This window comes from Pseudorasbora parva, chromosome 24, assembly GCF_024679245.1.
Source record: "Pseudorasbora parva isolate DD20220531a chromosome 24, ASM2467924v1, whole genome shotgun sequence".
Classification (NCBI taxonomy): domain Eukaryota; kingdom Metazoa; phylum Chordata; class Actinopteri; order Cypriniformes; family Gobionidae; genus Pseudorasbora; species Pseudorasbora parva.
The window spans coordinates 26694962-26722947 of NC_090195.1; the positions used below are offsets into that span (position 1 = coordinate 26694962).

Here is a 27986-nt window from a genome sequence, read left to right on the forward strand (position 1 = left end):
TGGCAATTTGCAATGATTTCAAACAGACATCTGTCACATTGTCATTATGGGGTATTGTTTGTAGAATTTTAAGGGAAATAATGAATTTAATCAAATTTTTAATAATGCTGTAACATAATAAAATGGGGAAAAATGTATGTGCTATGAACATTTTCCAGATGTACTATAGGTATTTGAGTCTTTATAAATATATTTTTATTAAATAGTAATACTAAATAAATTATAGCCCCATTTATACTTATTCTAATTGATCTTTTTATGGGCTTCAAAGAAAGTGTTACCTTGATGTTTTTTAAAGGTAAAATTTCATAGCTTCCATTTTTGACAATTGTTTTTTCAGTCTCTAGAAATCACTTTGATTATTTTTTTATAGGTGTTTGAATTCTCCATGAATAAGTAAGCCATAACACAAATATAATAATTACAAATATAAACATAATATTTATTATAATAATGATGATAACACCCAGACCCAATTGTATGCCAGAATAAATAAATCCCTTATACCACAAGCAATTGAAACTGTATTACCTCAGTTTGCACCATAAGTGGTCGGCAAAGTCTCATTTGTTGGACTACCGCTGCAATGCCCACTGCCTTTTCTCTGTCCAACTGCTGCAGCAGAATGTCCAGTGCGATCAGTGTACCTGTCCGTCCCACTCCAGCACTAGAGTATGGAGAGAAGGACAACGAGGATAACCATTTGGTTTAATTATAAGGGGTTTGTTTAATAATAATCCCTCTTCATGTTGTTTTGCTCTCAGCTCTCTGAATCAGAGTGACTCAGTATTGGAGTCAATTTAATGTTTGAGTTGGGTTTTAAAGTGAGTACCTGCAGTGTACAACTGTTGGCCCTGCAGAGGAGGTACTCTCTATGTGCTGACGGATGAGTCCTCTGAATTGGATCAGCTCCTCTGTGCCAAAGGGAACACCATGATCTGGCCATGCTGTGAAGTGGAAGTGCTTCACTGTTCGTGTCTCAGAGGTGCTTTTCTATTATGTACAAAAAGTAGACAGAAAAAATGGTCTTAAGTTTACCTGATTATGGTTGCTTTCTGTTATTCATAAACATTAAACAGCTTATAGCATGAGGTGAATGTGATTTCACCAAGTATAAGGGGTTCCTGGATCAACATCATTGTTGATCCTGGAACAACATTCCTATCAACCAATTAGATTTGAGGGATAAGTTTACAGTTTATGTCAAGTTTAGGCTTACAACCAGGGTTAAGTGCTTCTACATAAATGTTATTTACCTACATTTCCCTCTGATTTTAAGGATAAGTTATGTGTATGGGTTTGGGGGAGGGATGGGATGGGGATAGAACAACATTCTCGGACAGAAATTATCTAGGAACTTACATGACATGATCCAGAATCTTACATGTCAAAATCACAGTGAGTCATATCAAAATGAAACAAATTTTTCTTTATCTTTTTAAAATAAACTAGTTTAATATAATAATTAAAAAAAAAATTGGAACTTAAAATTTCCTCACAAATCACCTTTTTAAAGCAAGCTGTAAAACAGTTTGTGAAACCTTGACACACATCCCCATTTACACATCAATTATGCCTATTTGCTGAACAGAAACTTGTCCTGCCAGTCCCAGTGCGCAATAATGAGAAAGTAGAATACATGCTATAATTATTCCTGAACATAAAATGTGGTGAAGTCTGTCAAAACTTCTGCTATTTCTAACTGTGCACAGCACCTGCTCTGCCGATTCTACTGAAGGCTCACAAAGAACGAGCACTTCATTTTCCCCTCTTGAGCATTTTATTTAGAACAAGAGTATTAGCAAAAATTCGTCACAATGTAATAATTGTGGTACTTTGTGAAGAATGGGCTGACACATTAGAAGTAATGCGAGTTACAAAAGTTTACTTTGTCAAGTAACTAGTAGTAAAGGAACGTTACTTTTAAATTTATTCCAAAACATCTGAGTTGCATTTTTAAAATAAGTAACATGTTATTTCGTTTTCTCATTTATTGACTGACAGCTCTCCTGTCCCCATGTTAAAATAAATCAGAAGTAAGTGCAGAGGCGTTGAGTGCACTGTGAGAACATGAAGGTTATTGTAGTTCTAGACTAAATGTGACCATGCGTTTACTCATTAGATTCAGTATTCCTTAAATTTATTAAAAACGTAAGATGCAAACCTATACATTTAACACAAAGGGCTCTATTTTTACGATCTGAAACGCAAGTGTCAAAGCGCGGAGCGCAAGTAACTTTGTGGGCGGGACTTGGCGCTGTTGCTATTTTCCCGGCGGGATAAATGGCTCTTGCGCCCGACGCAAATCTAAAATGGGTTGGTCTGAAGTAGCTTCATTATTCATAGGTGTGGTCTTAGCGTAACGTGAATAAACCAATCAGAGCGGCATCCAACATTCCCTTTAAAAGCAGGTGCGCAAGTTCCCTTATGGGTTGCTATTATTATGGCGTATTTACCAGGCGCACATTCTTGTAAGAGCAGCCCTTACGAAACAAAAATATATTGCAGTATATTTTAAAATTTCATGCAAAACATTAGGCAATATATTCACATATATGGGAATTAATATTTATATCTTTCAATATATTGCAATATATTGAAAGCGGCAATCAATTGTATATTTTGCCATATATTACATGAATATATAATATATTTTATAATACCATCAATATATTATTCCATATATTTACAATATATTTCAAATAAATTTAAAGATATATTTTGGTAAATATATTTTCCTTTCGTTAGGGAGTGAAAGACAGAGAAGTTGTGTTGTATGGGGATGGGAGAAACCCACCCAAAATAGCGTCGGTTAAACAGTTTTTTCAGTTTTTCAGTCGATTTTTTTTCCTGGTTCATGACGGACAAACCAATTTGTCAGATGTCCTTATATACATATATGTCTTGCCACTATTGGGCAAACAGGTCTGATCCTTAAAGGGGGGGGTGAAATGCTGTTTCATGCATACTGAGCTTTTTACACTGTTAAAGACTTGGATTCCCATCCTAAACAGACAAAGTTTCAAAAACTAATGTTGGACGTTTGATGGAGTATTTCTGTGTCAAAAATACTCCTTCCGGTTTCTCACAAGTTTCGGCGAGTTTTTTTCGAGTATGGGTCTACTTGACATTAATAAGAGCGGAAGGTCTTTGTATGGGCTGTACGGGCTCTTCTCCCGGTAGGGTGCGCGCGCGTGACTAGAGCACGCCGTAAACAGTCTCTCAGATGCAGATCCAGTCGTCCGTGAACACTTGTGGCACCGCGCTTCTCTTTATTCCTATGGGTGACGTCGAGCGACAGCACAGCATTCCGGGAACGCAGCGCTGCATTTGAACCGATTTGAACGCAGAAATGACGGGAAGCTTCACAACATCGTTTCAGTTGCATCTCAAAATGGATTTACACGCCACTGCTGTCAGGATTTTACCAAATCATACCAAAGAAGTGTGTTTTTGACGGAGCAGTCCCAGCGATAAAGCTTCGGTCCTGCTTTGGAAGCAGCCGGTGAGTTAACTTAAACTGCTTCAAATGTCTCTGCTTTTGGCTACGGACGCATGAGTAAACATCAGTAAACGACACGATCGCGTGCTTCGTCATTCAAATGCGCTAACGGTTACTCCATTGTTGTTCTCTGTATAACGTTACAGTATTCTGACGTGCAAAACCGTTTTGCTTGCTACTTCTAAGGTTTAGTCGCATACAATAGTCCATAAACCGAATCATGTCCTCATACACTGCGAGTAAACACACAGAAATGTGGAGAGGCCATTAAATACAGTAACTTACATACCACAGAGACGGACGTCCTGATGTTGCCGTTTCTCCTGTTCAATTTATTTCTCCCTCAGATTTGATTGTGGATCATTATCTGTATTAGCTGAGATAGCCATGGGTTTTTCCACGCTTGAGGACGTCACCGCTTTGCGCGCTTGTTATTCTTTAGCTCCGCCCACACGATACGCCTCCAGGCGCTCGGTTTTTTCCGGAAAGACTCGGTACAGCCTATATTTCTTTTATAAATATGATAAAACTAAAGACTTTTCGGAGATATGAAGGATGCAATACTACTCTATAGGTACTCAAGATTGACATGAGATTGACTGAAACTGAGTGTTTCACCCCCCCCCCCCCCCCTTTAATTACTACAATAAGCCTGAATAATTTGTAAGGTAGATTTATGCCTATTTTTTCACATCTTCGTGGCACACCACAATGTGTTAATATTTGTTTTAGTGTAACAATTTATGATTTGCAAAAATAACTGTTGCATCTGTGTAGATTTCATGAGCAAAGTGTATGGGCGTTGTGCACGCTATACATTATGGTCAAGCATGCGCCCTTAAAATAGCATAATGAACAAGCGCAACGCGCAACACAACTGTTTAATGGAACAGCAAAATAGCACCAGGGATTGTTTGCGCCGGAACACGCCTCCTTTTTTGCACTGAACCGCCCAGGGAGCGCAAGTTCATTCACTAGTTTAGCGACGTGCTTCTGTGGAGGGAAAAGCGCGCTTTGCGCGGGTGCAAAATAGGAATGACACATGCGTCGGTGTACAAAGTCAATTGCGCTGGGTACAAGATAGGGCCCAAAGTATGCTTTATTGCCCAGTTTCACTGACAAGTCTTAAGCTAGTCCCTGACTAAAATGCATGTTTGAGAGACTTAACTTATCTTATATCTTAAAATAAGGCCTACTCCATGTGTAACTTGAATGCAATGTAAGTCGCTTTGGATAAAAGCGTCTGCCAAATGCATAAATGTAAATATGTTTATGCTGTTGTTTAATCTCAAGGTGAACACCAGTAATGTTTTTTTCTTTTCTTCTAAGGTATGTTTCTAAGGGGTACATAAATGTCTTTATTTAACTAAAGCCGGTGCACACTGCACAATTTGTAATAGTCCTTTATGACTGCTTGTCAGACTGTATGAACATGATCCTTGCTGTAAGCCATATCACACTGTAGGATCTTAGTTGTCTTTAATGTCAGACTTTACAGCAGTCAAGACATGTTAAAAATGGATGCACACAATAAGACATGTCCAGAGTTATACGTCATCAATCCATTACATGTTCGATAACTGTAAGCTGCATTAAATGCAGGATAGAAATGGTGGCTAGCAAACCGAAAAAACTTTAATTGGCTGTTGGCGAACATCTTCAGATTGTACTTCAGATTTTAGGTTATAGGATCAGAGGCATCTTTTAGGATTCTCAATATTTGTCTCAGACAGCCAAATAGTGGCTAAAATGGCACAGTAAGAACACAGCTTAAGGCCTACTCCTGGCTTAATCTAGCTTCACTCAATGAAAAACAACAACCGTCTCCATTGACTTTCTATTGAGGGAAGCTGCCTCCTTGTAATTTCTGACATATTACACAAAAAACTAACAATGTCTAAAAGCTGATATGTAAAAATGTGTACAGCAAACAAGCTAAACAAAATCCAGAACCAAAAACCCAGAAGTTTTTATAAGCAGTTGACCCCAAAAACGAACGTTTAAAGGTTAAAAGTAAACACTCCACTGTTTTAAGAAATAGGGCTTATTCAACTTCATTCCTACATTTAGATATGTAGGCAAATGCATTTTTGTCTCAATGCACGCATTGTTTTAATTTGTCGCTAGCTTAGCATAATGGAATCCTTTGTTGCCAGCTAGCATGTCCCGAGTAAAAGTGATTTAAAAAAAACCCACCTAATTACTTCTTGTGGCCTGTGTATTTACGAGTACAAATAGTACTTTCCTAGGTGATTTCCTAGGCAGATATTGACTTGAAACTATGGGGAAGCAAAGGTGAAGCACTGCTACTTGGGTGCAGAGATATCGCGCAACACATTACGATCGTTTAACAGCCAGAGAACATGAGGATGAGAGCCATAGGCTGCACTGTGTGCTCAACACAGGCCATATCTCTGCCCAAATAGCAGTGTTTCTACAGACATTAGTTTATTTCTAGTCAGAGGGACTCCCACAAAGTGAGTTACTAAAGTAGCTTGTGGGATCGGTGCTAATTTGAGACGCAAACTGTTTAGAACAATTCGGTCCGATTTGGTGAACTGGTTCGCCCGGTTCACTAAAGATTACCGGTTAAAAAGAACGATTCGTTCGTTAACTTGACATCACTAGAGTGATGATCCGATCGGGTTCACAAGTGAAGAAGAAATGGTTCACGTTTGTGCCTTTTCGAATTGTGGAACAGGATGTGAAAATTTGCAGCGAACGCTTTGACAAGGATGACTGACTTACACAGACTCATCACAGCATTTGGGCACACTCGGCTTGAGGAAAAATGTGCTGTAATAAAATAATCATGTTTTACACACACAACGCTCTTCCCAATTGGGCTATTTGCCTTTTTTTTCCGGCTACAACAGAGTTCCCACGGGACTTCAGCACGAGACTACAGCTAGCCGTCTAAAATGCTATTTAGGTGAATTTAAACAATGGCTAAGTGGCTAAGCGCATCTCGTTGTAAGGGCCCTGTTCATGTTGGACAGGCATTTTAGTAGCATTTTATGTCTGTTAAGAGGCACAAAGACACCCTTTACGTCTATGCCCCCAAAGCTGCCGTTTTAGCTCGGTGGGGGCTCTGGGCATTAACTGTAATAACTCCATGTTGCAAGCACCAATCCGGTTCATTTTTGTTCTATAGACTACTCGCAAAGGTATAACGATCAAGATAAACTTCCCCGGAGTTGTCCTTTAATTCTTTCTCCACTATTGACGGAAATTTTCGTCTTTGTGTTTTCACTGTTGTACGATAGGGGGCACTATGATGCATCTTCTGAAAGAGTACTGAATCTCCTGATCAAAATTCAGTGAAGATGAAGTAGAAGTATGCGATAGCATATGTAGGCAGATGCATGTAAAAGATAAACATTAGAGTGACTCAATCTATACCATCTAATGTTTTGATCATCACATGTACCATGGATCATTCTGAATACAACCAAGATGTAGTTTTTGACAAAAACTTGATTTTCTCAGTGTGGCAAGGGGGGCGTGGTTCAGCGAGGTCTGCAGCGGGAGAGAGAGCCGCGGGACGAGCGGTAAGTGAGTGGGTTGGACGCAGATTAATAACACCTGTATCTTGTTCCAGTAATGAGCGCGGAGAGGGGATAAAACGCCAGCGGAACCAGAGACCAGGGAGAGAGAGAGGGACTGTTGACGTGAACCCACAGAGACTGAGAAATCCCGGAAGCCGGAAGTGCCGACCCGGAAGTGATCCTTGAGTTGATGATACAGCACACCACCGAGTGTGTTACTGTGTTGAGAGTTTATAAATAAATAGAAAACGTCAACAGTCCTGCCGACCCCCGTGTCCTCTTCCTTCCTCATCTACGAACATTGTTACACTGGTGCCGAAACCCGGGAGGGAAGTAGGACCGCGCCGCTGCCATGCAGACGCCCTCCGCCACGCCATTTGCGGACATTATCAACTCCCTCGCGGCCCTCCACCAAGACCAACATCAGGCGATGCTGGACCTTCGGGCGGATCAGGAGCGCCGCTTTGCGGCGATAGTCCAAGGCCAGCAAGAGCTATTGACCTATTCCAGAAGGCCGCGGAGGCCTGCGGGTGGCCCCGGGCACAGTGGCCGGTGCGCCTCATCCCATTGGTATCAGGAGAAGCCCAGGCGGCCGCACAACAGCTACCGGTGGCGAACCTCCTGAAATACGACGACCTCAAGAGGGCCATCCTTCAGCGGGTCGGCCGGACCCGGGAGCAGCACAGACAGCGGTTCTGCTCCATGGAGTGGGGCGAGGCCGGCCGACCCTTCGCAATGGCCCAACAGCTCCGGGACTCGTGCCGCAGATGGCTCCTGGCCGGCGGAAGCGACGTGGACCATATCGTCGATCTGGTGGGGCTGGAGCAGTTTATCGCTCGGCTCCCAAGGAAGACCGCCGAGTGGGTCCAGTGCCACCAGCCCACGTCGCTGGAGACGGCCATCAACCTGGCGGAGGACCACCTGGTGGCGTGCCCGGGGGTCGGCGAGCCCCCGCTAACCTCTCACTCTCTCTCTCCCCCCTCTGTCTCTCCCGCTCGCCCTGTCCCTCTCCCCAGGTTCCGCCCTCCAGGCCCTCCTCGCGTCCCCCCCAGAGGCCGGGGTGGGATGGGCCTAGGACCGTCCGGGAGTTCGCGGGCTCCGCCCAGGGGGGCGGGGCCGCTGGGGGCAGGTGGTGACAATGGCTCTGGTTCCACCCCCTCCCCGCGCTCATTCTCCAACCCACTCCCCGCCGCAGGGGCGGCGGGTAGGCCTGGGCTGGCCTGCTGGCGGTGCGGTGCGGTGATCCGGATCATTTTGTGGACCGATGCCCGATGATGGACATCGGAACAATGATCCGGATCCCGAACGTCCAGCGGACCACCCCTGATCAAGCGGGAGAGTACCAAATTCCTGTGAGTATCAAGGGGGGTACATATCAGGCCTTGGTGGATTCAGGATGTAACCAAACCTCGATCCATCAAAGCCTGATGCAGCCTGGGGCATTGGATACAAGCCGCATGGTTAAGGTGCGGTGTGTGCGCGGGGATGTGGTGGAATATCCGGTTGTCCCAGTCACGATACAGTTTCGGGGGAAAAAGCATAATATAGAGGTCGCGGTTAGTCCACACCTCCGGCATCCGCTAATTCTGGGGACGAATTGGCCCGCCTTTCCGGCTTTATTGGGGTCGTTATGTGCAGATGCCGCTTGGGAGAAAAAGGCGAGGAGGGGGGCGGCGCGAGTGCAGCTTGGGGAGACTGAGACGGGACCCTTGGGGACAGCTTCAGAGGAACCGAGCGGGATCGAGAGACTGATTCTCTCAGACCGCGATGACTTTCCTCTGGAGCAGTCACAAGATGAGACCCTCAAAAATGCCTTCCAGCAGGTCCGATCGATTGACGGCCAGTCTCTCCAACCAGCCTTGCCTGTCTCGTATCCGTATTTTGCCATAATAAAGGATCGGTTGTATCGAGTGACCCAAGACACTCAGACAAAGGTAGATACAACCCAGTTGTTAGTACCAAAGAGCCGCCGGGAAATGCTTTTTCAGGCGGCTCACTCTAATCCAATGGTGGGCCACCTGGGACAGGCGGCCATGCTGAATCGCCTCATGACCCGATTTTTTTGGCCAGGCATTCATGACAATGTGCGCAGGTGGTGCGCGTCTTGTCCGGAATGTCAGTTGGTGAATCCACTGGCCGCCCCAAAAGCGCCGTTGCACCCTCTTCCATTAATGCAGGTCCCCTTCGAGAGAATTGCGATGGACCTCATCGGGCCATTAGAGCGATCCGCACACGGACATCGTTTTGCGTTAGTCATCGTGGATTACGCAACACGATATCCGGAGGCAGTGGCTCTCCGCAACATCTCAGCGAAGAGTGTTGCGGACGCACTGTTTCGACTAATCTCCCGAGTGGGGATTCCGAAAGAAATCCTCACTGATCAAGGCACGGCGTTTATGTCACGCACGTTAAGTGAACTCTATGGATTATTGGGCATTAAATCCATTCGAACAAGCGTCTATCACCCACAAACGGACGGCTTGGTCGAACGATTTAATCGCACTCTTAAATCCATGATCCGTAAGTTCGTACAGGAAGACGCCAAAAATTGGGATCGGTGGTTAGAACCCCTCTTATTTGCCGTGCGGGAGGTTCCACAAGCCTCCACGGGGTTTTCCCCCTTCGAGCTTCTCTACGGACGGCAGCCACGGGGGGTGCTGGACGTCCTACGAGAAACTTGGGAGGAGGGACCTTCTTTGGCAAAGAACGAAATTCAGTACGTGCTGGACTTGCGAACAAAACTTCACACACTGGGGCGGCTATCCAGGGAGAATTTGTTACAAGCCCAGGACCGCCAAAGCCGGTCATATAACAGGGGTACGAAGCTACGCAAATTCACGCCGGGAGAGAAAGTGCTCGTACTACTCCCTACGTCGAGCTCGAAATGAATGTCAAAGTGGCAGGGGCCGTTTGAGGTCGCACGACAGATAGGAGAGCTCGATTATGAAGTGATACGATCCGATAGGAACGGGGCGCGTCAAATATATCACCTCAACCTGCTTAAGAAATGGAATGAGGTGGAATTAGTGTTGTTGGCAACGATGATCGGGGGAGAGGATGATCTCGGGCCAGAGGCGAGCATTAAAGCACAATCGGTCGCACTGGCCCCTGGTGGAGATCACCTCTCACCGTTCCAACTCACTGATTTATCAAAACTACAGGCGGAGTTCGCCGACGTGTTCTCGCCCCTACCGGGACGTACCGACTTGATTCAGCACCATGTCGAGACCGAGCCGGGCGTGGTAGTTCGCAGCCGGCCGTATCGTTTGCCTGAACACAAGAAAAAGGTGGTTCAGGAGGAATTAGGGGCAATGCTCGACATGGGAGTAATCGAGGAGTCCAACAGTGACTGGGCGAGCCCGATAGTTTTGGTCCCCAAAACCGACGGCTCGGTCAGGTTCTGTGTGGACTATCGCAAGGTGAACGCAGTGTCGAAGTTCGACGCGTATCCAATGCCGCGGGTTGACGAGTTGCTTGATCGGTTGGGCACGGCTCGATTTTATTCGACACTGGACTTAACAAAGGGCTATTGGCAGATCCCCTTGTCTCCATTGTCCAAAGAAAAGACAGCTTTCACCACGCCGTTTGGATTGCACCAATTTGTCACGCTTCCTTTCGGCTTGTTCGGGGCACGCGCTACCTTCCAGCCACTCATGGATAGGATTTTGCGTCCCCATGCCGCATATGCTGCCGCGTATCTGGATGACATCGTGATCTACAGTCACGATTGGCAGCGGCATATGCAGCATGTTAGGGCGGTCCTGAGGTCGCTGAGGGGAGCGGGGCTCACGGTCAACCCAAAGAAGTGTGCGATTGGGCGGGTGGAAGTAAGGTATCTGGGCTTCCACTTGGGTCATGGACAGGTGCGTCCCCAAATTGATAAGACTGCCGCGATTGCAACCTGTCCGAGACCCAAGACCAAAAAGGAGGTAAGGCAGTTCTTGGGGCTGGCGGGATATTACAGACGGTTTATACCAAATTATTCGGACCTCACCAGCCCTTTGACTGATCTTACTAGAAAGGGGCTACCAGATGCGGTCCAGTGGACGGAGCCGTGTCAGCAGGCTTTTACCCGAGTTAAGGCTGCTCTATGTGGCGGGCCGCTCTTACACTCCCCTGACTTTTCTCTCCCCTTTTTGTTGCAGACTGACGCGTCGGACAGGGGGCTGGGCGCGGTCCTGGCCCAGGAGGTGGAGGGGGGAGAGCGGCCGGTGCTGTACATTAGCCGTAAGCTCTCCAAGAGAGAAGCTAAGTACAGCACCATCGAAAAAGAGTGCCTTGCCATCAGGTGGGCCGTTCTCACCCTCCGCTACTACCTGCTGGGGCGGGAGTTCACCCTCTGTTCGGACCACGCTCCTCTCCAATGGCTCCACCGCATGAAGGATACCAACGCGCGGATCACCCGTTGGTATCTAGCTCTTCAGCCGTTTAAGTTCAAGGTGGTCCACAGGCCGGGTGCTCAGATGGCTGTGACCGATTTCCTCTCCAGAAATGGGGGGGTGGGGGCTGCAGGCCGGACGGCTCCCCGGCCTGAGTCGGGCGGTGGGGGTATGTGGCAAGGGGGGCGTGGTTCAGCGAGGTCTGCAGCGGGAGAGAGAGCCGCGGGACGAGCGGTAAGTGAGTGGGTTGGACGCAAATTAATAACACCTGTATCTTGTTCCAGTAATGAGTGCGGAGAGGGGATAAAACGCCAGCGGAACCAGAGACCAGGGAGAGAGAGAGGGACTGTTGATGTGAACCCACAGAGACTGAGAAATCCCGGAAGCCGGAAGTGCCGACCCGGAAGTGATCCTTGAGTTGATGATACAGCACACCACCGAGTGTGTTACTGTGTTGAGAGTTTATAAATAAATAGAAAACGTCAACAGTCCTGCCGACCCCCGTGTCCTCTTCCTTCCTCATCTACGAACATTGTTACACTCAGCTTTTTGCTCAATGCGGCTTTCAACCCACATTCAAGTGTTGATAAAAAAAATAATGCAACACCAATATTATAATCAATGCAGAAAAAGTCTACTTTTGGCAGTCTGGTATGCGGTTATTTTAAATTTTATTGTCACCAAAAAAGAGGGATAGAAATTGCTCACATTGTTGACATTAAATACTCGCAGAATCCAACTATGAGCTTTATTCTCTGATTTCATGGTCACAACCAGGTTTCCATAGAGAAACGGCGAGTAGTCCAGTGGCCAGTACTGCTCACACTTGATCTGGAGTTCAATCAAAAAAAAAAAAAAAAAAATAGAATCAGAAAATTAAAAAAACTGCACCAGGTAAGTAATGTTAAACATGTTATTATGGAAAGTTTAGAACCAAACAATTCTGTGTGAAACAAACATTGCATTAAACATTTTCACTGTATGATGTACAGTTTCATATACTGTTTTAGAAAACTGTATACTACAGCATGCAGTATTCTGAACATTGCCTTACCCTTCCACTCTCAGTGCAGTTGGTTACCATGACGATGGCCTGTGACCTTTTCTCCCAGACCATTCTCCAGAAGTCATTGACGGTGGATGGCAGCGGACCTTGAGCAGCGATGTACTGCCTGCTTGCATTAGCATATCCCTGATATGATATAACATCATAAATAGACGTTAATCCACAACGGGCTTTTTACAGCTGATGTTAAGTACTATATATTGTACAACTTACAGGCATGTAGTTGGCATTGATATAATCAGAATCGTCCTCATCATTTACAGTGAGATGCACTCTAGAGACGTCATCTAAAGAGAGAGAGAAGGATTAAATGAACTCTAAGACAGAAAACTGTGTGTGTGAGTGTGTGTGTGCTTGCGTGCGTGTGTATGTGTGTGTTACACTCACAAGGTAAAACATTTGAAAACCGGTTTTTGTCCTTGTTTTCAGGCAGATTAGCCGCAGCCCTAGACTGTTCTATACCCACTGTACTCAAGTCCTGTTAAAAACATCTTCAATAAAAACACTCAACAAACACTGTAAATATTCAGAGTTAACTTGGTGATTCTGACATAAGCAAAAAGACGTATTCAATGTTTGAATACTTAGCAAAATTAACCAGAGATAAAAATTACAAAAAAAATTATCATAATATATCATATCATAATTCTACCTCATATTCCTCACTGAAACCTCTATTCTCATCACGACTCATGTTTCGAAAATTTTCCGGAAATTTATCCACTGGAATCAGTCTGAAAAGCATTTCAAAAAAGTTTGTTGTTACATTAAAATAACATATACAGTGGCCCTAAAAACATTTGGAAACTTAAGATACATTTAAAAAGTAGTCTGAATGAAATTGCTTTAGAAAATAAAATAAATTACATAAAGTTTTGGACAATATTAACATCTATTGTATGTAGAGAAAAAAGGACCCACTTTATATTAGGTGGTCTTAACTACTATGTACTTACATTTTAATTAATCCTTTGATACAATGCACTTATTGTGCACATACATGTTTTAACATCGTACTTACATTTTAAAAATCAGCTGCATGAAATTACATCTGTAATTCATTTCTGTAGTTACATTTATAATTACACAGTTGGCACCCTTAAACTTATCCGTAAACCACACCTGTCCCTAACTTTAACCGTATCCTACCTCAGTATCAGCAAAAGTGTTTTGCAATACAATATGAACACAGTAAGTACATTGTACTTATTTTTTTATGTAAGTACATAGTAATTAAGGCCACCTAATATAAAGTGGCACCATATCTTCTTACTATATATGTATGGGTAAACTATACATGAAGGTGAGTACATAATGAGATAATTTACACTTTATAATTTATTTTTTTCTTATTTGTGAAAGCTCTAAAAGTGTTGTTGTTTTCTTTGGGTAAGACATTCAACTTTTAAATGATTAATTAAAATGTATCAATGTCATGTGACTAGTTTGAAAGGTCACATGACCAGATCAGTTTAATTCCTGGTTGCACATCTAGACAAAGATGTCAAAGACCTTAATTAACAGACAGAACTATCATATTTTGTACATATATAATTGCTCCCACGTTATATTAGGTGGCCTTCTATTTACTTACATCAAAAACTAAGTACAATGTACTTATTGTGTTCATATTGTATTGCAAAACACTTGCTTATGGACAGGTGTGGTGGTATGGGTAAGTTTAAGGGTAGTGTTAGGTGTAAGGGGAGTGTCAACTGTGTAATTACAAATTTAATTATAGTAATTAATTACAGATTTAATTACATGCAGGTAATTTGTCAAATGCAAGTACAATGTAAAACATGTATGTACATAATAAGTGCATAGTATTGAATTAGTCATTTAAATGTTAGCACATAGTAGTTATTTTTTGCTATAATTATATGGACATGGCACTTGAAGACTAATTCTTATTTTTCTCAGTTATGTCGGTTTATTTCCAGAGTCAAATAGGTTCATTCTTGCTTACTAGAGCATGTTCGCAAAAAAGGCACTCTTCAAAAACAATGCTTTAAATCTCTTGACAAACTTAAAAGACATAAATGACATTTATATGTATTTGAAATAAAAGATATAGATTGTTGTAAATGTCAGCTTGCTTTTTTTGCTCAAGATAAGGATTTATTAATTCCACATGTCATGCAAACAAGTAACTTAGATTCTAACCGCAGGAGAGCTGTCGTTGTAACCACACAAGTTTGCAATGCTGTTTGCGAATGTTTGTTGAACTATGATTTCAGGAAACACTGACTGGTTAAACTATGTTGATAACAACGGAACGACCATAGTTGGCTAACGATGCTTTTAGGAAATCCAGCCCTGGATGATGTGATGGCAGTCATATTGCACCAGAATGCCCACCAAACACCATCTAATTGGTGGAGAGGAGACAGAGTGATGAAACCAGTCGGTCAATGGGCAAATTGGGCCAGGATGCTGGGGTTACACCCCTACTCTTTATCGAAAGACAACCTGGGAATTTTAATGACCACAGAGAGCCAGGACCTCAGTTTAACATCTTATCCGAAGGACAGTACTTGTTACTGTATTTTGATACAGTAAATTTAGGATTTCTGTTTTCTAATTTTCCCATAGTGTCACACATACCTATAGTTTTGTTTAGTCCCTCTTGGCTCCACTAGTCCTTTGGAACTTCTAAAAATGAAAGAAGACATTAGAGACACAAATAAGACAGCTTCTACTGCATTTTATTATAAAATAAACCCATAATCCTAGATAAATGGATAAATCAAAATCATACTTATTACGCTTTGCAGAACCATAGCGAAACCATATAAAGATTGCAGCACAAATAATGATGACCAACAGGAAAAACACAAGGACACCTGCTATAACGCCTGCAGAACACAGAAAGAAACAAACACTGAAAAGGCATGCCAAAACATTTGTCTGTTGGACTATGTAACAGCTTAATATCTCAAAAATGTGAGGAATATTGCAGGTTAAATACAAGGTTAAGCTATATGCAATTGAAGCCAGCAATTATGTATCTATGTTAATATGGAGGCCTATCAGAATGAAAAAATGAAGCTGGCCAAGGATCAATTTGCAGTATTTTTTGGTACCCATAGCCTTCTAGGCTGATTCTATATTTGCCATACTGTCAACTCTTGCAGGAATGCAAGGTAATTCTATTACATGGAACATTAAAAAAAATACACCAGCCACCATAGTCACGTTTACTGCAAGCCAGAGCCCCTGACATCAACGCAAATTTAAAAGTGCTTGCTAATTTTAATTGTACATTCTCTAAGATTATTATTCACTTCAGCACTAATGATGTTCGACTTCGCCAGTCGGAGATCTAACATTAAAGAGGTGTGTGTGAAATTACAAGTACGATGTCAGGCTATGTAGTTTGCTCTGGCCCCCTTCCTGTTCACCGGAATGATAAGATACTTAGCAGACTGTCCTCACTTGATGGCTGGTTGTCTAAGTAGCTAAAACCTCCCCACAAAGTAAGACGGAAGAGGAGGGCCGCCAAGCAACCCTCGTCTCTGGCCATGATGGCTGCAACCACGCCAGAGCCAAGGGAGCAGTGGCTCATAAAGTTTGGGGACTTGCCCATGCCCACTCCCAGTTTCCAAGACTTTGCTCCAGCCCTTTTGGACTCCACTCCAGCCCTCTTGGACTCCGTCCCAGCCGCCCTCGAGCCCTCCGTCCTATCCGCCCACGAGCCCTACGCCCCAGCCGCCCACGAGCCTTTATGCCTGTGAGTGAGGAACTTGTGGGTGGGGCACCCGATGCTCGCGATCCGCCCAGGGCTCCAGCTCTGCCCAAGACTCCAGATCTGCCCAAGGCTCCAGATCTGCCCAAGACTTCTGACCCTGCCATGGCCGCCCAAGGCTCCACCCTGGAGGTCCCCAGTCAGCCAACCAGGCCCCAGTGCTCCCACCCCCAGGACTCCAGGGTGCCCCCCCTCCCCGTTGGACTTCTTACGGCGCGAGTATATGTACAGTATGTGTACATGTATGGTCGGTTTTGGTTATTTTTCTCCCTGTGCTTCTTGTTTTCATTGGTCACATGTTCCTTTGTTCTGTTTCCTGCCACTTTTCCGTTGTCATAGTTATCCTCGTTAGTTTAATCCCATTTAGCTGTGTTTAGTTAATTGTCATCATTGCCACCTGTCCCCCTCGTTTAGTCTGGTCATCAGTGTGTGTATTTCAGTTTCTTTTGTTCACTCTGTCTTTGTCCGGTCTCACGTTATATTATGGTGTTTGTTCTGTTTTAAGTCTGATTTAAATAAAGCCATACATTTTTTAAATTGAAAAAAAAAATGTTTTAAGTCATTATTGATTTTTTTTAATCTCGTGACTTTTATCTCATAATTCGGACTTTATATGTCAATCTCAACATTTGATGTCACAATTATGGCTTTTTAAGTCACAATATCAACTTTGTAAATCATAATTTCTATTTATTTATTTTTATCTCATTATTTCAATTGTTGGCATTTACATTTTTAAATAATATTTTACATTTTTTGGCTCAGTTTCACAGACTAAGACTGTGATTAGGCTAGGATTAGTCCTTAGTTCATGTAGGGCATTTAATTTTTATAAACATGCCCTAGAAAAAAAAAACATTACTGATAATTTAATGTGATAATTGACTTTTTATGTCATAACAATGACTATCCAGAGCATGAATGTTGTATTGTTATATGATGGAAGTGGGCATTCATGCATGGTAGCTTATCATAAGGCTCAATGCATTTTAACTGTTTAATATTTTATCAAGGAGACTATATATAGTTGCCCTCAAGGAGAATATATATAATAGGCCTATGATTGTCTAGTCACAAACTTGCATATGGAAAAATATTATAAGCAAGAAAAAAATTGAAGGAGGAATAACCTAGAACCTAGAGAACCACCTCTACCAACCCAGGCTCATTGGAAATACGTTACTCTGCCTACATTTTTGCAACACCCGAATTATGTACCTCCAGGTACGTTTACCTGCACTTTTTGGGTGAAGCGTCCACCGGAGGCGCTAAGTGGTAATATTTTTTCTCCATTCCCAGACTGATCTCATGAAATGGCATATATATGACACGCCAATTCGTATGCCATTTTGGCGTGCTATCAAGACGCATAATCGCTTTTTAGCGTGTTTATCAACGCCGTTTCATTCTATCCCCCTACACTGCCCCTGCCCCTGCCCCTACCCCTAAACCTACCCAACACACACATGCACGCAGACACGCACACAGCCCCTAAACCTACCCATCACACACACACAGCCCCTAAACCTACCCATCACAAGAAACATTCTGCATTTTTACATTTAAAAAAAAAAAACATAATTTAGTATGTTTATAAATCCATTTACCTTGTGGACACACACACATATTCAGACTCATTTTGAACGCGTAGCTCAAACCCTTCCCTAAACCTACCCATATGTGTATTATAAAAAAACAGGATATAACAGGCAGATAAGACTGCATACATAATTTATTCAGAAAGTACAAATATTCCAAGTGTTCCGAGGCCAAACGATTGATTTGTGTGAAGAAAATCCCCAAAAGCGATCAGTAACGTCGAATCCATCCGCAAAAGATTAATCATAAATTTTAAATATTGCCGCCGGAAGAAACGTCACGTCAGCTTTGATAGCATTGGCTGTCGTGTGTCTTGTGACCAATTGCGTCATTACGTCAGCTTCGATTGTAAAATGCCATTGGATCTCGTGTGTCTCGTAAACGATCGCGTCATTCTACTTGTTGTGTATCATTTGAATCAGAAATATGAATGAACGAGTGCGTGTGTGTGTGTGTGTTCTGTTCGCAAAGGAGCGTGATCATCATTTCAATGACTAAAACATTAAGATCATCTCTGTTCTTAACAAGAAGATATCGTATGACTTCAGAAGACTTGAATGCAACATGAGTTAATACTTTTATACTGTTTTTTGGTCAGTTTTTGCAATAAATACATGTGACTGTACATTTATTTGCATTTTTGCATTTGTGTTTTATATTGTTGAGAGTTGGTAGGTTTAGGGTAGGAGTGGAGTTAGTTACTCCAAAATATAAAATTATGCTATAAATATTCATTCTGTGAGATCAGTCATGGTGTCATGCTGTGCATCTTGAATGGAGAAAAAAATATTACCACTTAGCGCCTCCGGTGGACATTTTACCCCAAAAGTGCAGGTAAACGTACCTGGAGGCACATAATTAGGGTGTTGCAAAAATGTAGGCAGAGTAACGTATTTCCAATGAGCCTGGGTTGACCTCTACTGATTTGTATGCAATCGTATTTAAATTTCAGTCAGAAGAGAGATTATGAGCTCTAAATATTTATAAAACCACATCTTTCTCCATTTGATAAATATACTGCCAAAGAGGAACTTAAAGTCTTCCTTAGCACTGCCAAATGTCAAGAAGTGGTTTGAACTACTCATGAACTACTGCATTTATTAATCTTGGTTAATGTTAATACTAGGCTACTTCCTATTCTTCTTTTAGTTGTGGCTGCTTCTCTGAAAAGATAAACCTTCTGATAAGCTGATGTCCACATACCATAGATAAGCTCTGATTGCTTTATTGTTGATAACTCACATCAAGTTTTATATATATATATAGCTATATATATAACAACAGTCACAAAAAAGTTGTGAGTTTATGATACTTAACGCTTTAAATAGTGTTCACAAATTCTGCGATAAATTTCTTTACATAAACCCAATTAGAAAAAACATACTTCTTTTAAGGAAAAGTTAAATTGAAAATTAAAATGATTGTTCCAAACACATCATTGTCCCCTGTGGAACACATAAGGTTAATTGTTGAATATCCTGGCCACATTTCATATAAAAGAAAGTGAATGAGGACCGTAAGTTAAGACCTAAATGTAGTCCATATTACTTGCTATATTGATCAAACAACATGCTAAGTCAGTCACACTTAACATTAGGTGTGTTTAACTACTATGTATTTGCATCAAAGCAATTTAATATTGTGTTGCAAAACACTTTTGCTGCTATTGAGGTGTAATACAGGTAAAGATAGGTTTGGTAGTATGAGTAGGTTTGCTAATGTGTAAAAACATGTATGATTATCAAATTATTAATTTAAATGTTAGTAGTGAACCACACCTAGGCACTGTTACACCTGGTATTAAGTTGGTTTTTCGTCGATCGGATCACATTTTTCATTTTCAATATTTTGCTGTATTTAGCTGCATTCACTATGACACTAGATTAAGGTGCAAACGGGGTAAAAATGTTTTGAGCTTGTCCACTTTCGACCACTTCCAGAGGGAATCGAAAACTCATTCAACCAGTTTGCATTCTTAGTGTAGGTCAAATGCTCATGTGGTCAAATGCGTTCAAATTGCCTACTGACCTAATGGTAAATGCTAACCGGACAGAATTTATACTTTGTCGGATGGAGACCAAATTTTGGTTTGGAGATTAAAAATGTACCAACCACAATGTTCGCTCACCATTCCTGATTTTTAAAGCCAAAAGTATACTTGGTTTTGTATAATTTGTGTACTTTGTCCTTAACACGCACTAACACCATTTGGCATGGTCTTTTGACTGTCAGAGTAAAAATGTAAGCCGATGCTCTCCATTTTTCTGTCATATCCGGTCCCATTCATATTGTGCAAGCTTATTTTGTCCATTAGATTGAAAAATCTGAAAAATCCCATACATTAACCCTCCCATAGACCCTCCCTTGAAGAAATCAGGACAGAAGAGGTTGAAAGTGGACAAAAGTCACTAAAATTCCAGGGGACTTGTGATCCGATTGACCAAAATATACCATTATATACCATATACTTAATAGCAGGTGTAAACAGGATCCCAATATAAAGTGGGACCTCCAAGTCTCCTGAAGTCACATGATAGCATTTGTGTGAAAAAAATCTTTTTCTTTATCCCTTTAAAGGGATAGTTAACTTTAAAATAAAAATTCTGTCATCCTTTACTCACCCTCAAGTTGTTTCTAACCTGTGTGAAAGAAATTCACACAGGTTAGAAACAACTTGAGGGTAAGTAAATGATGACAGAATTTTCATTTTAAAGTGAACTATCCCTTTAAGTTGTATTTAACCTGGAATATTACTGTAGATTTAAGACTCTTCTATTTAACATATTTTAACCTTATGTTACCTGCTGGATCAGTTTGACAGCTGATTTTATTTGTTGTACTCGTCATGGCTCCAGAAAATGATGTTGCTGTTACGTCATACCATTTGGCAGCTTGCAGTTTCTTTACCTCCTGTCTTTGTGATTCACTTGAACTACGATTGAAACTTTGTCCATCGATGTCAACCTGCACCACATCCACAACTCCATATGGATGTTCCCAAATTACAACTAGACCATATCCTCCAGAAAAATGTTCACAGTAAAGTTGAGGTACACTATTTGGAACTAGTTTGGAAGAGAAACAGAACAATAGTAAAACAAAGAAGTTATATTGAATATCAGATATTCAGCGGCACAGTTCAAAACAGTGCATGTAAACTCACCTAATGTCAAGAGATGTGAGCACTGTAGGAATCTCTCGGACTCCAAATGAAACCACAGTGATACATTGTAGCTTCCTCCAGGATAAAGGCCTTGCAGATTCACACTGTTGCCTACTACAGTGTTATTTTGACCAATGCTGGTGCTGTTTTGAGCTGTTACATGTGTGCTACCGTGTACTTGAGCTTCAATCGATGAATTGGTGACTTTCCAGTTAAAGGACACACAGTTAAGGGCTGCAGAAACACAAGAACATATGAACGCTGACTTCACACTCAGTTTGAGTCTTAATCTTGGAGTCTTAAACAGATTTGAAAAAAATTCAATTGGATGCATAAAATGTATTAAAGGGATAGTTCACCCAAAAATGAAAATCTAATGTTTATCTGATAAATGAAGATTTTTAACCATTGCAGTCTGCAATGCATGTGAATGGGTAAAAAAACAACAACAAAAAAACATGCTTAGACAACATGCACACAAACCCTGCTGATGACACAAACCGATCTGGCGCGATCATATATACAGTATATATAGATTCCTCATTAGTGCCTGTGTGTATCATCTGAATGAGGCATCTACATAATATATTTCTATGACTGCGCAAGTTTGACCTTACCAGACGGAAGTAATGACGGATGGGAACACTAGATGCGATTCATCTGGATATGAGGTAAAAAAAAAAAACAACATAAATACTGTTTGGTTTCTCACAGAGCCCGATCGGTTCATGATTTAAGACATCAATGTGTCGTCACGAGCAGCAGGGTTTTTGTGCATGTTGTCTAAGCATGTTTTTTTTTTTTTTTTTTTTTACTCTCATAGAATTGTTACCTATTCACATGCATTATGACTGGCAGACTGCAACGGTTGGAATTAAAAAAATCTTCATTTGTGTTTTACTGACAAAACAAACACACCTTCATCTTGGATGCACTGGGGGTAAGCAGATAAACATCACATTTTCATTTTTGAGTGAACTATCCCTTTAACATTACCTAACAATACCTTATTATTTTTAATTAAAGTTAGTCCCAAAAAAATGTAATTGTTAGTTCATGTTAGCTCAGGGCCATTAAATAATATTAACATATATAACCTTTAATTTAATATTGTATTAGTAAATGTTGAAATTAACTAATTCAAATTAATAAATGCTTTATTAAACCTTATTGTAAAGTGTTACCAAAATAGTAAATAAAGAGTTCAAACATTCAAAACCATACAAGTCATTTATTTCCATAAGCAAGCTTCACTCAATTAGATCTCATGTGTTTTCAAATAACTAGCTAAATCAGAGTAAGGCTATTAAAACTTACTGGTGACGCTCTTGAAGCTGTACCCTGCATTTCTGACATCATTCACCACAGTGAAGAGAGTAAAACTGTACACCGTCCCTGGTGTGAGAGATGAGTATGTATGCGTAACAGTATCTTCCAGAGGAGATGCAGTCAAATATGTGTCACTGCCTTGACTTTCATGCAAGGTGTAGTTGTAGATGTTGTTATTGTTCAACTTGTTCCATGTGATGGTCAACTCTGTCAGTGATCGAGTGACTCTGACTTCAGTTACGCTAGATAGAGCTGTGAAGAGAATATAAGTTATTCATTACAATATAAGTAATGTAGGTCATACAGATTCCTCTCAAATTGATCTCTGATAATTTGGTATGTGACAGGGTTGTGCACCTTTCAGAAATGATTTGAGGGTCGAAATTTTAATTGAGGCAAACCGCATGAAGAATTGCAATACAAGTTGGATTTTTATTTAATAATTAAAACTGAATGAAACTGAAAGAAATCCATAAAAGTGCTGTCAGATCAATATGAAAGTAATTATTAACAAATATTGTCTTGAATCCGTCTGTTGTGATGAATGTCTTCAAACTACAATTCTGTACATTTCTCTATCAGTTGTTTTAATTCAAAAGCATGTGTGTTGTAGCCAATTCAAATGCCAAAAAAAGAATTGAAAGCAAGCTGATTCTTTCATTCTGACTTTTGCCCAACCCTGCCATGTGTTCCATTATTAGTATAATCCAAAGAATAGGAGACTAACTCGTGGTGTGATTGAAGTTGTATCCAGTGCTTCTCACGTCAAAAAACTCTGTGTACAGAGTGAAGCTGTAGTTTGTTGCAGGAATCAAACCTGATATATGACTCTCATTCCCTTTAGTGATAATGCTTTCACGTGTTATTTTGCTGAATTCAAGAGAATAGCTGTATGATTTGTTGCCCACGTTCCATTGTAAGATCACGTCGGTGTCATTGTGCTCCACCACAATTACATTTTCAACTTTAGATGGCACTGAAACAAAAGTAGATGTAGTGAGACATGTCGGGTGTAGTTTAACATGCACAAATTCAAACAGAATCAAGAGTAGTTTAATAAACAGGGCAAATGTGCAGGAGAATCAGAGCAGCAACTACACAATAATACAAAGAACTGAGGAAGCTAAGGACCTGAATATACAGGGAGAGTTAATTAACCAGAACAGAAACAGAAAAGTATGGAAACTATAATCCAAAATACAATTAAGCTAAACAGACAAAAGCATAATCAATACCAAATATTGTCTCTAGACAATACCAAATACTTTATATAGGAGTACATAAAAAGGTTAAAAGGTCCCTACAGCTGTTAGAAGCTCCGGGTTGCAATAGAATGCAAGCGCATTAGCTTTGCACAGGCTGAAAAAGCTTCTTTTTTTCTTTTTCTTTTTTGTCTTGATTCGCACATTTAGAAACCGAACTCATGAGACAGTTGTTGTCAGATTTAACTGGTTATTTAAGCACTTTAGGCACAGTGCTGCACTGCCACAGAAAATTGTGCATTCAATGATCTTGTACTTCAATGAGGACAGACCTTTTTATGAAGAAGTAATGTTCAAGTATATTTTTAAGTATACTTTTTGTAGTAAGTATACTAATATCGATGCCCTAGTAGTAAACTTAAGTGACTATTTCAATACTGCTTGGGACTAAATTGGCTAAATTGTTTAAAATTGTAGATGTTTCAATTGTAGGTGTTTTTAAGTGTAAGTGTTTAAAACGAAGAATACTAATATCACACTTAAAAAAATATATATATTTTAAGAGTCAGTAAAAATGTAAACCAATTAGGAAGTGTTTCTATGATTTTTAACAAATTTATAGAATTACATTATATTTTTATTATTTTCATCCTGTTGCAAATGAACAAAAAATATTTTTTAATTCAAAAAAAATATTTTCGTTAAAGGGTTACTTCAGCGATTAGCATATGGCTTTCTGTCATAGTTATTGATCTGTAATGCTTTATTTTGGCCACTAGAGGTCCCCATAGGACTCACATGACTAAACATGTGCCTTTTGTAATCTGTGTGATTGTTTTCACCTGTGTCTTAGTCTGTACTGTGTATTTAAGCTGGCCTGTTTCTGTGCATCCTCGCTTGGTTATTGTGGTTCTGAAGTCTGTGACTGATGTAAGTCTTCTCTTGTTCCAAGAAGTCCTCTGTGGTGTTTTTTGATTGTTTCCTCAGTTACTTTTTGCATATATTGGAACCTTTTTCCCTGAGTTACTGTTTTTGGAGATTTCTGACTCTTTCTTGATTTTTTTGTCCTTTTTGGACTGGACATTCCTGTCCAAAACTCCTGTTTTTTTATTGCCTGGAAGAAAGGGCTTTTTGGGCCCTTTTCCTTTTTGTTGTTAATAAACTCTTTTTGATTCATCTAAGCAAGCGTCTGACTATTGGGTTCAAACCTCTCCTGTGGCTTAGTGGTGGAAACTAAGACTTTCATGCCAGAGACCCGAGTTCGATTCCTGGTTTTGACAGAATAACCAAGCCACATTATGAACCCAGAGACGCCTAACCCTCAAGAACTCTTTGCCACAGTTGCTCAGCATGAGTCCACAGTTCAGCGTCATGAGACAGCCCTAGCTCCGCAGGAAACTTTGATGGCTAAACACTCACAGGTGCTGACAGATCTCATGACTTCTATTCGTCAGATCTTTGACCGGCTCCCCTCCACTCCAGCTAATGCTTCTACGGCTGCCGCTGTACCCCTTCCAGAGTCTCAAACGCTCTCTCCTTTGGCTGAACCTCGCCTACCTCCACCACAGCGTTTCTTGGGTGATCCCAGTGCATGTGATGGGTTCCTGACTCAGTGCTCTCTCACATTTGAACTACAGCCATCTTCATTTCCCTGAGATCAGGCCAAGATTGCTTACGTTATCACCCTCCTTTCTGGCAAGGCTCTCTCCTGGGCAACAGCGCTCTGGAAGGCACAGAAGTCCTGCTGTTCAAGTTATTCAGCGTTCGAAGAGGAGTTCAAAAGAGTCTTTGACCATCCCCTCAGTGGTCGACGAGCCTCTAAGAGACTTCTCACCCTCCGACAAGGAAATGGCAGCGCTACTGAATATGCTATCCAGTTTCGAACAGTTGTGGCAGGGAGTGGAGTTGGAACGAAGAGGCCCTCATAGTGAGTTTTCTGAATGGTCTATATGATGCGATCAAGGATGACTTGGCGACCAGAGAACCTGCCAGTGATCTTAAGACTCTTATTGATCAAGCAATCCGGCTAGATAATCGCCTGAGGGAACGAAACCTGCATCGCCAGTCTGTTTCCACACTGTCTGCCAGTCCAGCTCCTTTTCAAATGCTATCAGTGCCCCAAGACTCTCCAGAACCCATGCAGTTGGCTAGGGCCCGACTGTCTCCTTCAGAGCGTGACCGTCGTATGAGAGAGCGCTGCTGTCTATATTGTGGACTGCAGGGTCATTTTCGCTCTACTTGTCCCGAACTCTCAGGAAACGGCCAGTCCCGCACAGGCAAGGAAGGACTGTAACGGGAGTAACACGCACTGCTTCACCTTCCAACACTGGGCTGTCCCTTCCCATCACACTCACTTGGGGAGGCAAAAAACACCAACTCCAGGCCTTGATTGATTCCGGCGCAGCCGGGAATTTCATGGATGTTACCCTTGCCAAGAATCTCCAGATCTCCACGGATTCCCTTCCTGCCCCCCTAATGGTAACGGCCTTGGATGGAAGACCATTAGCTCCGGGGAGAGTAACCCACATCACCTCTCCTCTTTGTCTCTTCATTTACCAGCACTAGGAGAGAATGAGCTTCCACCTAATACAATCTCCTGAGTTCCCTATTATCCTTGGTCACCCCTGGCTCCTCCAGCATAACCCACACTTTGACTGGTCCACCGGCGCAATCCTCAGTTGGGGTTCCAACTGTCAGACTACATGCTTGGTCCGGAACTCTCCGGATGCTGTTCTTGAGTCGCAGGAACCCTTAGACCTGTCTCGAGTACCTACTCAGTATCACCACCTCAAGGCAGTGTTCAGCAGGAGGAAAGCCACTTCCTTACCTCCACACCGCCCCTATGACTGCGCCATTGAGCTACTCCCTGAAACCGGTCCCCCCAGAGGTCGTATATTCTCTTTGTCTCCCCCGGAACGTACTGCTATGGATAAGTACATTGACGAAGCTCTTTCGGCAGGAATCATCCGTCCATCCACTTCCCCAGCTGGAGCTGGATTCTTCTTTGTTGGGAAGAAGGATGGCGGACTTCGGCCATGTATTGATTACAGGGGCCTAAATAAGATCACTGTTCGTAACCGTTATCCCTTGCCATTGATGTGTACTGCCTTCGAAATTCTGCAAGACTCTTCCATCTTCACTAAGCTTGACTTGCGCAATGCCTACCATCTTGTGCGCATCAAACAAGGAGATGAGTAGAAGACTGCCTTCAACACACCCACTGGTCACTATGAGTACTTAGTTATGCCTTTCGGTCTTACTAATGCTCCTGCTGTTTTCCAAGCTCTAATTAATGATGTTCTCAGAGACATGCTTAATCAATTTGTTTTTGTGTACTTAGATGATATATTGATCTTCTCGAGTTGCCTCCAGGAGCATGTGAAACACGTCAGTAAGGTTCTCAGACGCCTTCTGGACAACCATCTTTATGTCAAACCTGAGAAATGTGAGTTTCATGTGACCAACGTCCAGTTCTTGGGGTTCATCATCAAGCCTGGCCAGATACAAATGGACCCTCAAAAGGTTCAAGCAGTTGTGGATTGGCCCACCCCCTCTTCAGTAAAGGAGGTACAGCGGTTTCTTGGCTTTGCCAATTTTTATCGTAAATTCATCCTGAACTTCAGTACTGTAGTGGCTCCTTTGTCTGCCCTCACTAAGGGAAACACAGCTGGCTTTTGTTGGGGTCCTGAAGCAGAGTTGGCCTTCAACAAACTTAAACACTGTTTCACCTCTGCACCTGTTCTTATTCTACCTAACCCAGATATTCCCTTCATTGTGGAGGTTGATGCCTCGGATGTTGGGGTTGGAGCCATGCTGTTCCAAAGGGGGGAGGACAACAAGCTGCACCCTTGTGCATTCCTTTCCCACCACCTTACACCGACTGAGAGAAACTATCATGTGGGTGATCGAGAACTACTGGCAGTTAAGCTAGCGCTTGAAGAGTGGAGGCATTGGCTTGAGGGGGCCAAACACCCATTTCAAGTACTTATAGACCACAAGAACTTAGAATACATTCAGCAAGCTAAGCGACTCAACCCCCGCCAGGCACGTTGGTCCTTATTTTTCAACCGATTCCAGTTCATATTATCCTACCGCCCCGGCTCCAAGAAACTTAAACCTGATGCCCTGTCCCGAGTATATGTAAAGACCCCTCATGAAGATTCCATTACTCCTATTATTCCAAGTTCCAAGATAATAGCTCCAATCAGGTGGGGGCTGGAGAAGACTGTAAAACAAGCCCAGGCCCGTGAACCTGACCCAGGAGGAGGGCCCACCAACTGTTTGTTGGTCCCGAAAGCTGTCCGCTCCCAGGTCCTCCAGTGGGGACACTCCACATCCCTCACTTGTCCCCCTGGCACTTCTCGCACCCTTGAGTTCCTCCAGAGACGGTTTTGGTGGCCAACTATCAAGGATGTCACCACATTTGTAAAGGCCTGTCCCACGTGCAACC

The 27986-nt window shown here is 42.1% G+C and overlaps 1 protein-coding gene across 1 annotated transcript in view; it reads right to left on the reverse strand.

Annotated features, from left to right (window-relative positions):
• ptprh (protein tyrosine phosphatase receptor type H) overlaps positions 1-27986 on the reverse strand; it is a 67371-nt gene that overhangs the window by 1625 nt on the left and 37760 nt on the right. Inside the window, exons 6-18 of the mRNA XM_067434513.1 lie at positions 23062-23310; positions 22323-22586; positions 21006-21239; positions 20644-20907; positions 15257-15353; positions 15103-15150; positions 13148-13229; positions 12883-12973; positions 12709-12782; positions 12484-12621; positions 12138-12260; positions 833-993; positions 532-667 (exon numbers count right to left, since the gene is read on the reverse strand). Coding sequence (XP_067290614.1) covers positions 532-667; positions 833-993; positions 12138-12260; positions 12484-12621; positions 12709-12782; positions 12883-12973; positions 13148-13229; positions 15103-15150; positions 15257-15353; positions 20644-20907; positions 21006-21239; positions 22323-22586; positions 23062-23310 — 1961 coding nt within the window. The remainder of the gene's footprint in view (positions 1-531; positions 668-832; positions 994-12137; positions 12261-12483; positions 12622-12708; positions 12783-12882; positions 12974-13147; positions 13230-15102; positions 15151-15256; positions 15354-20643; positions 20908-21005; positions 21240-22322; positions 22587-23061; positions 23311-27986) is intronic.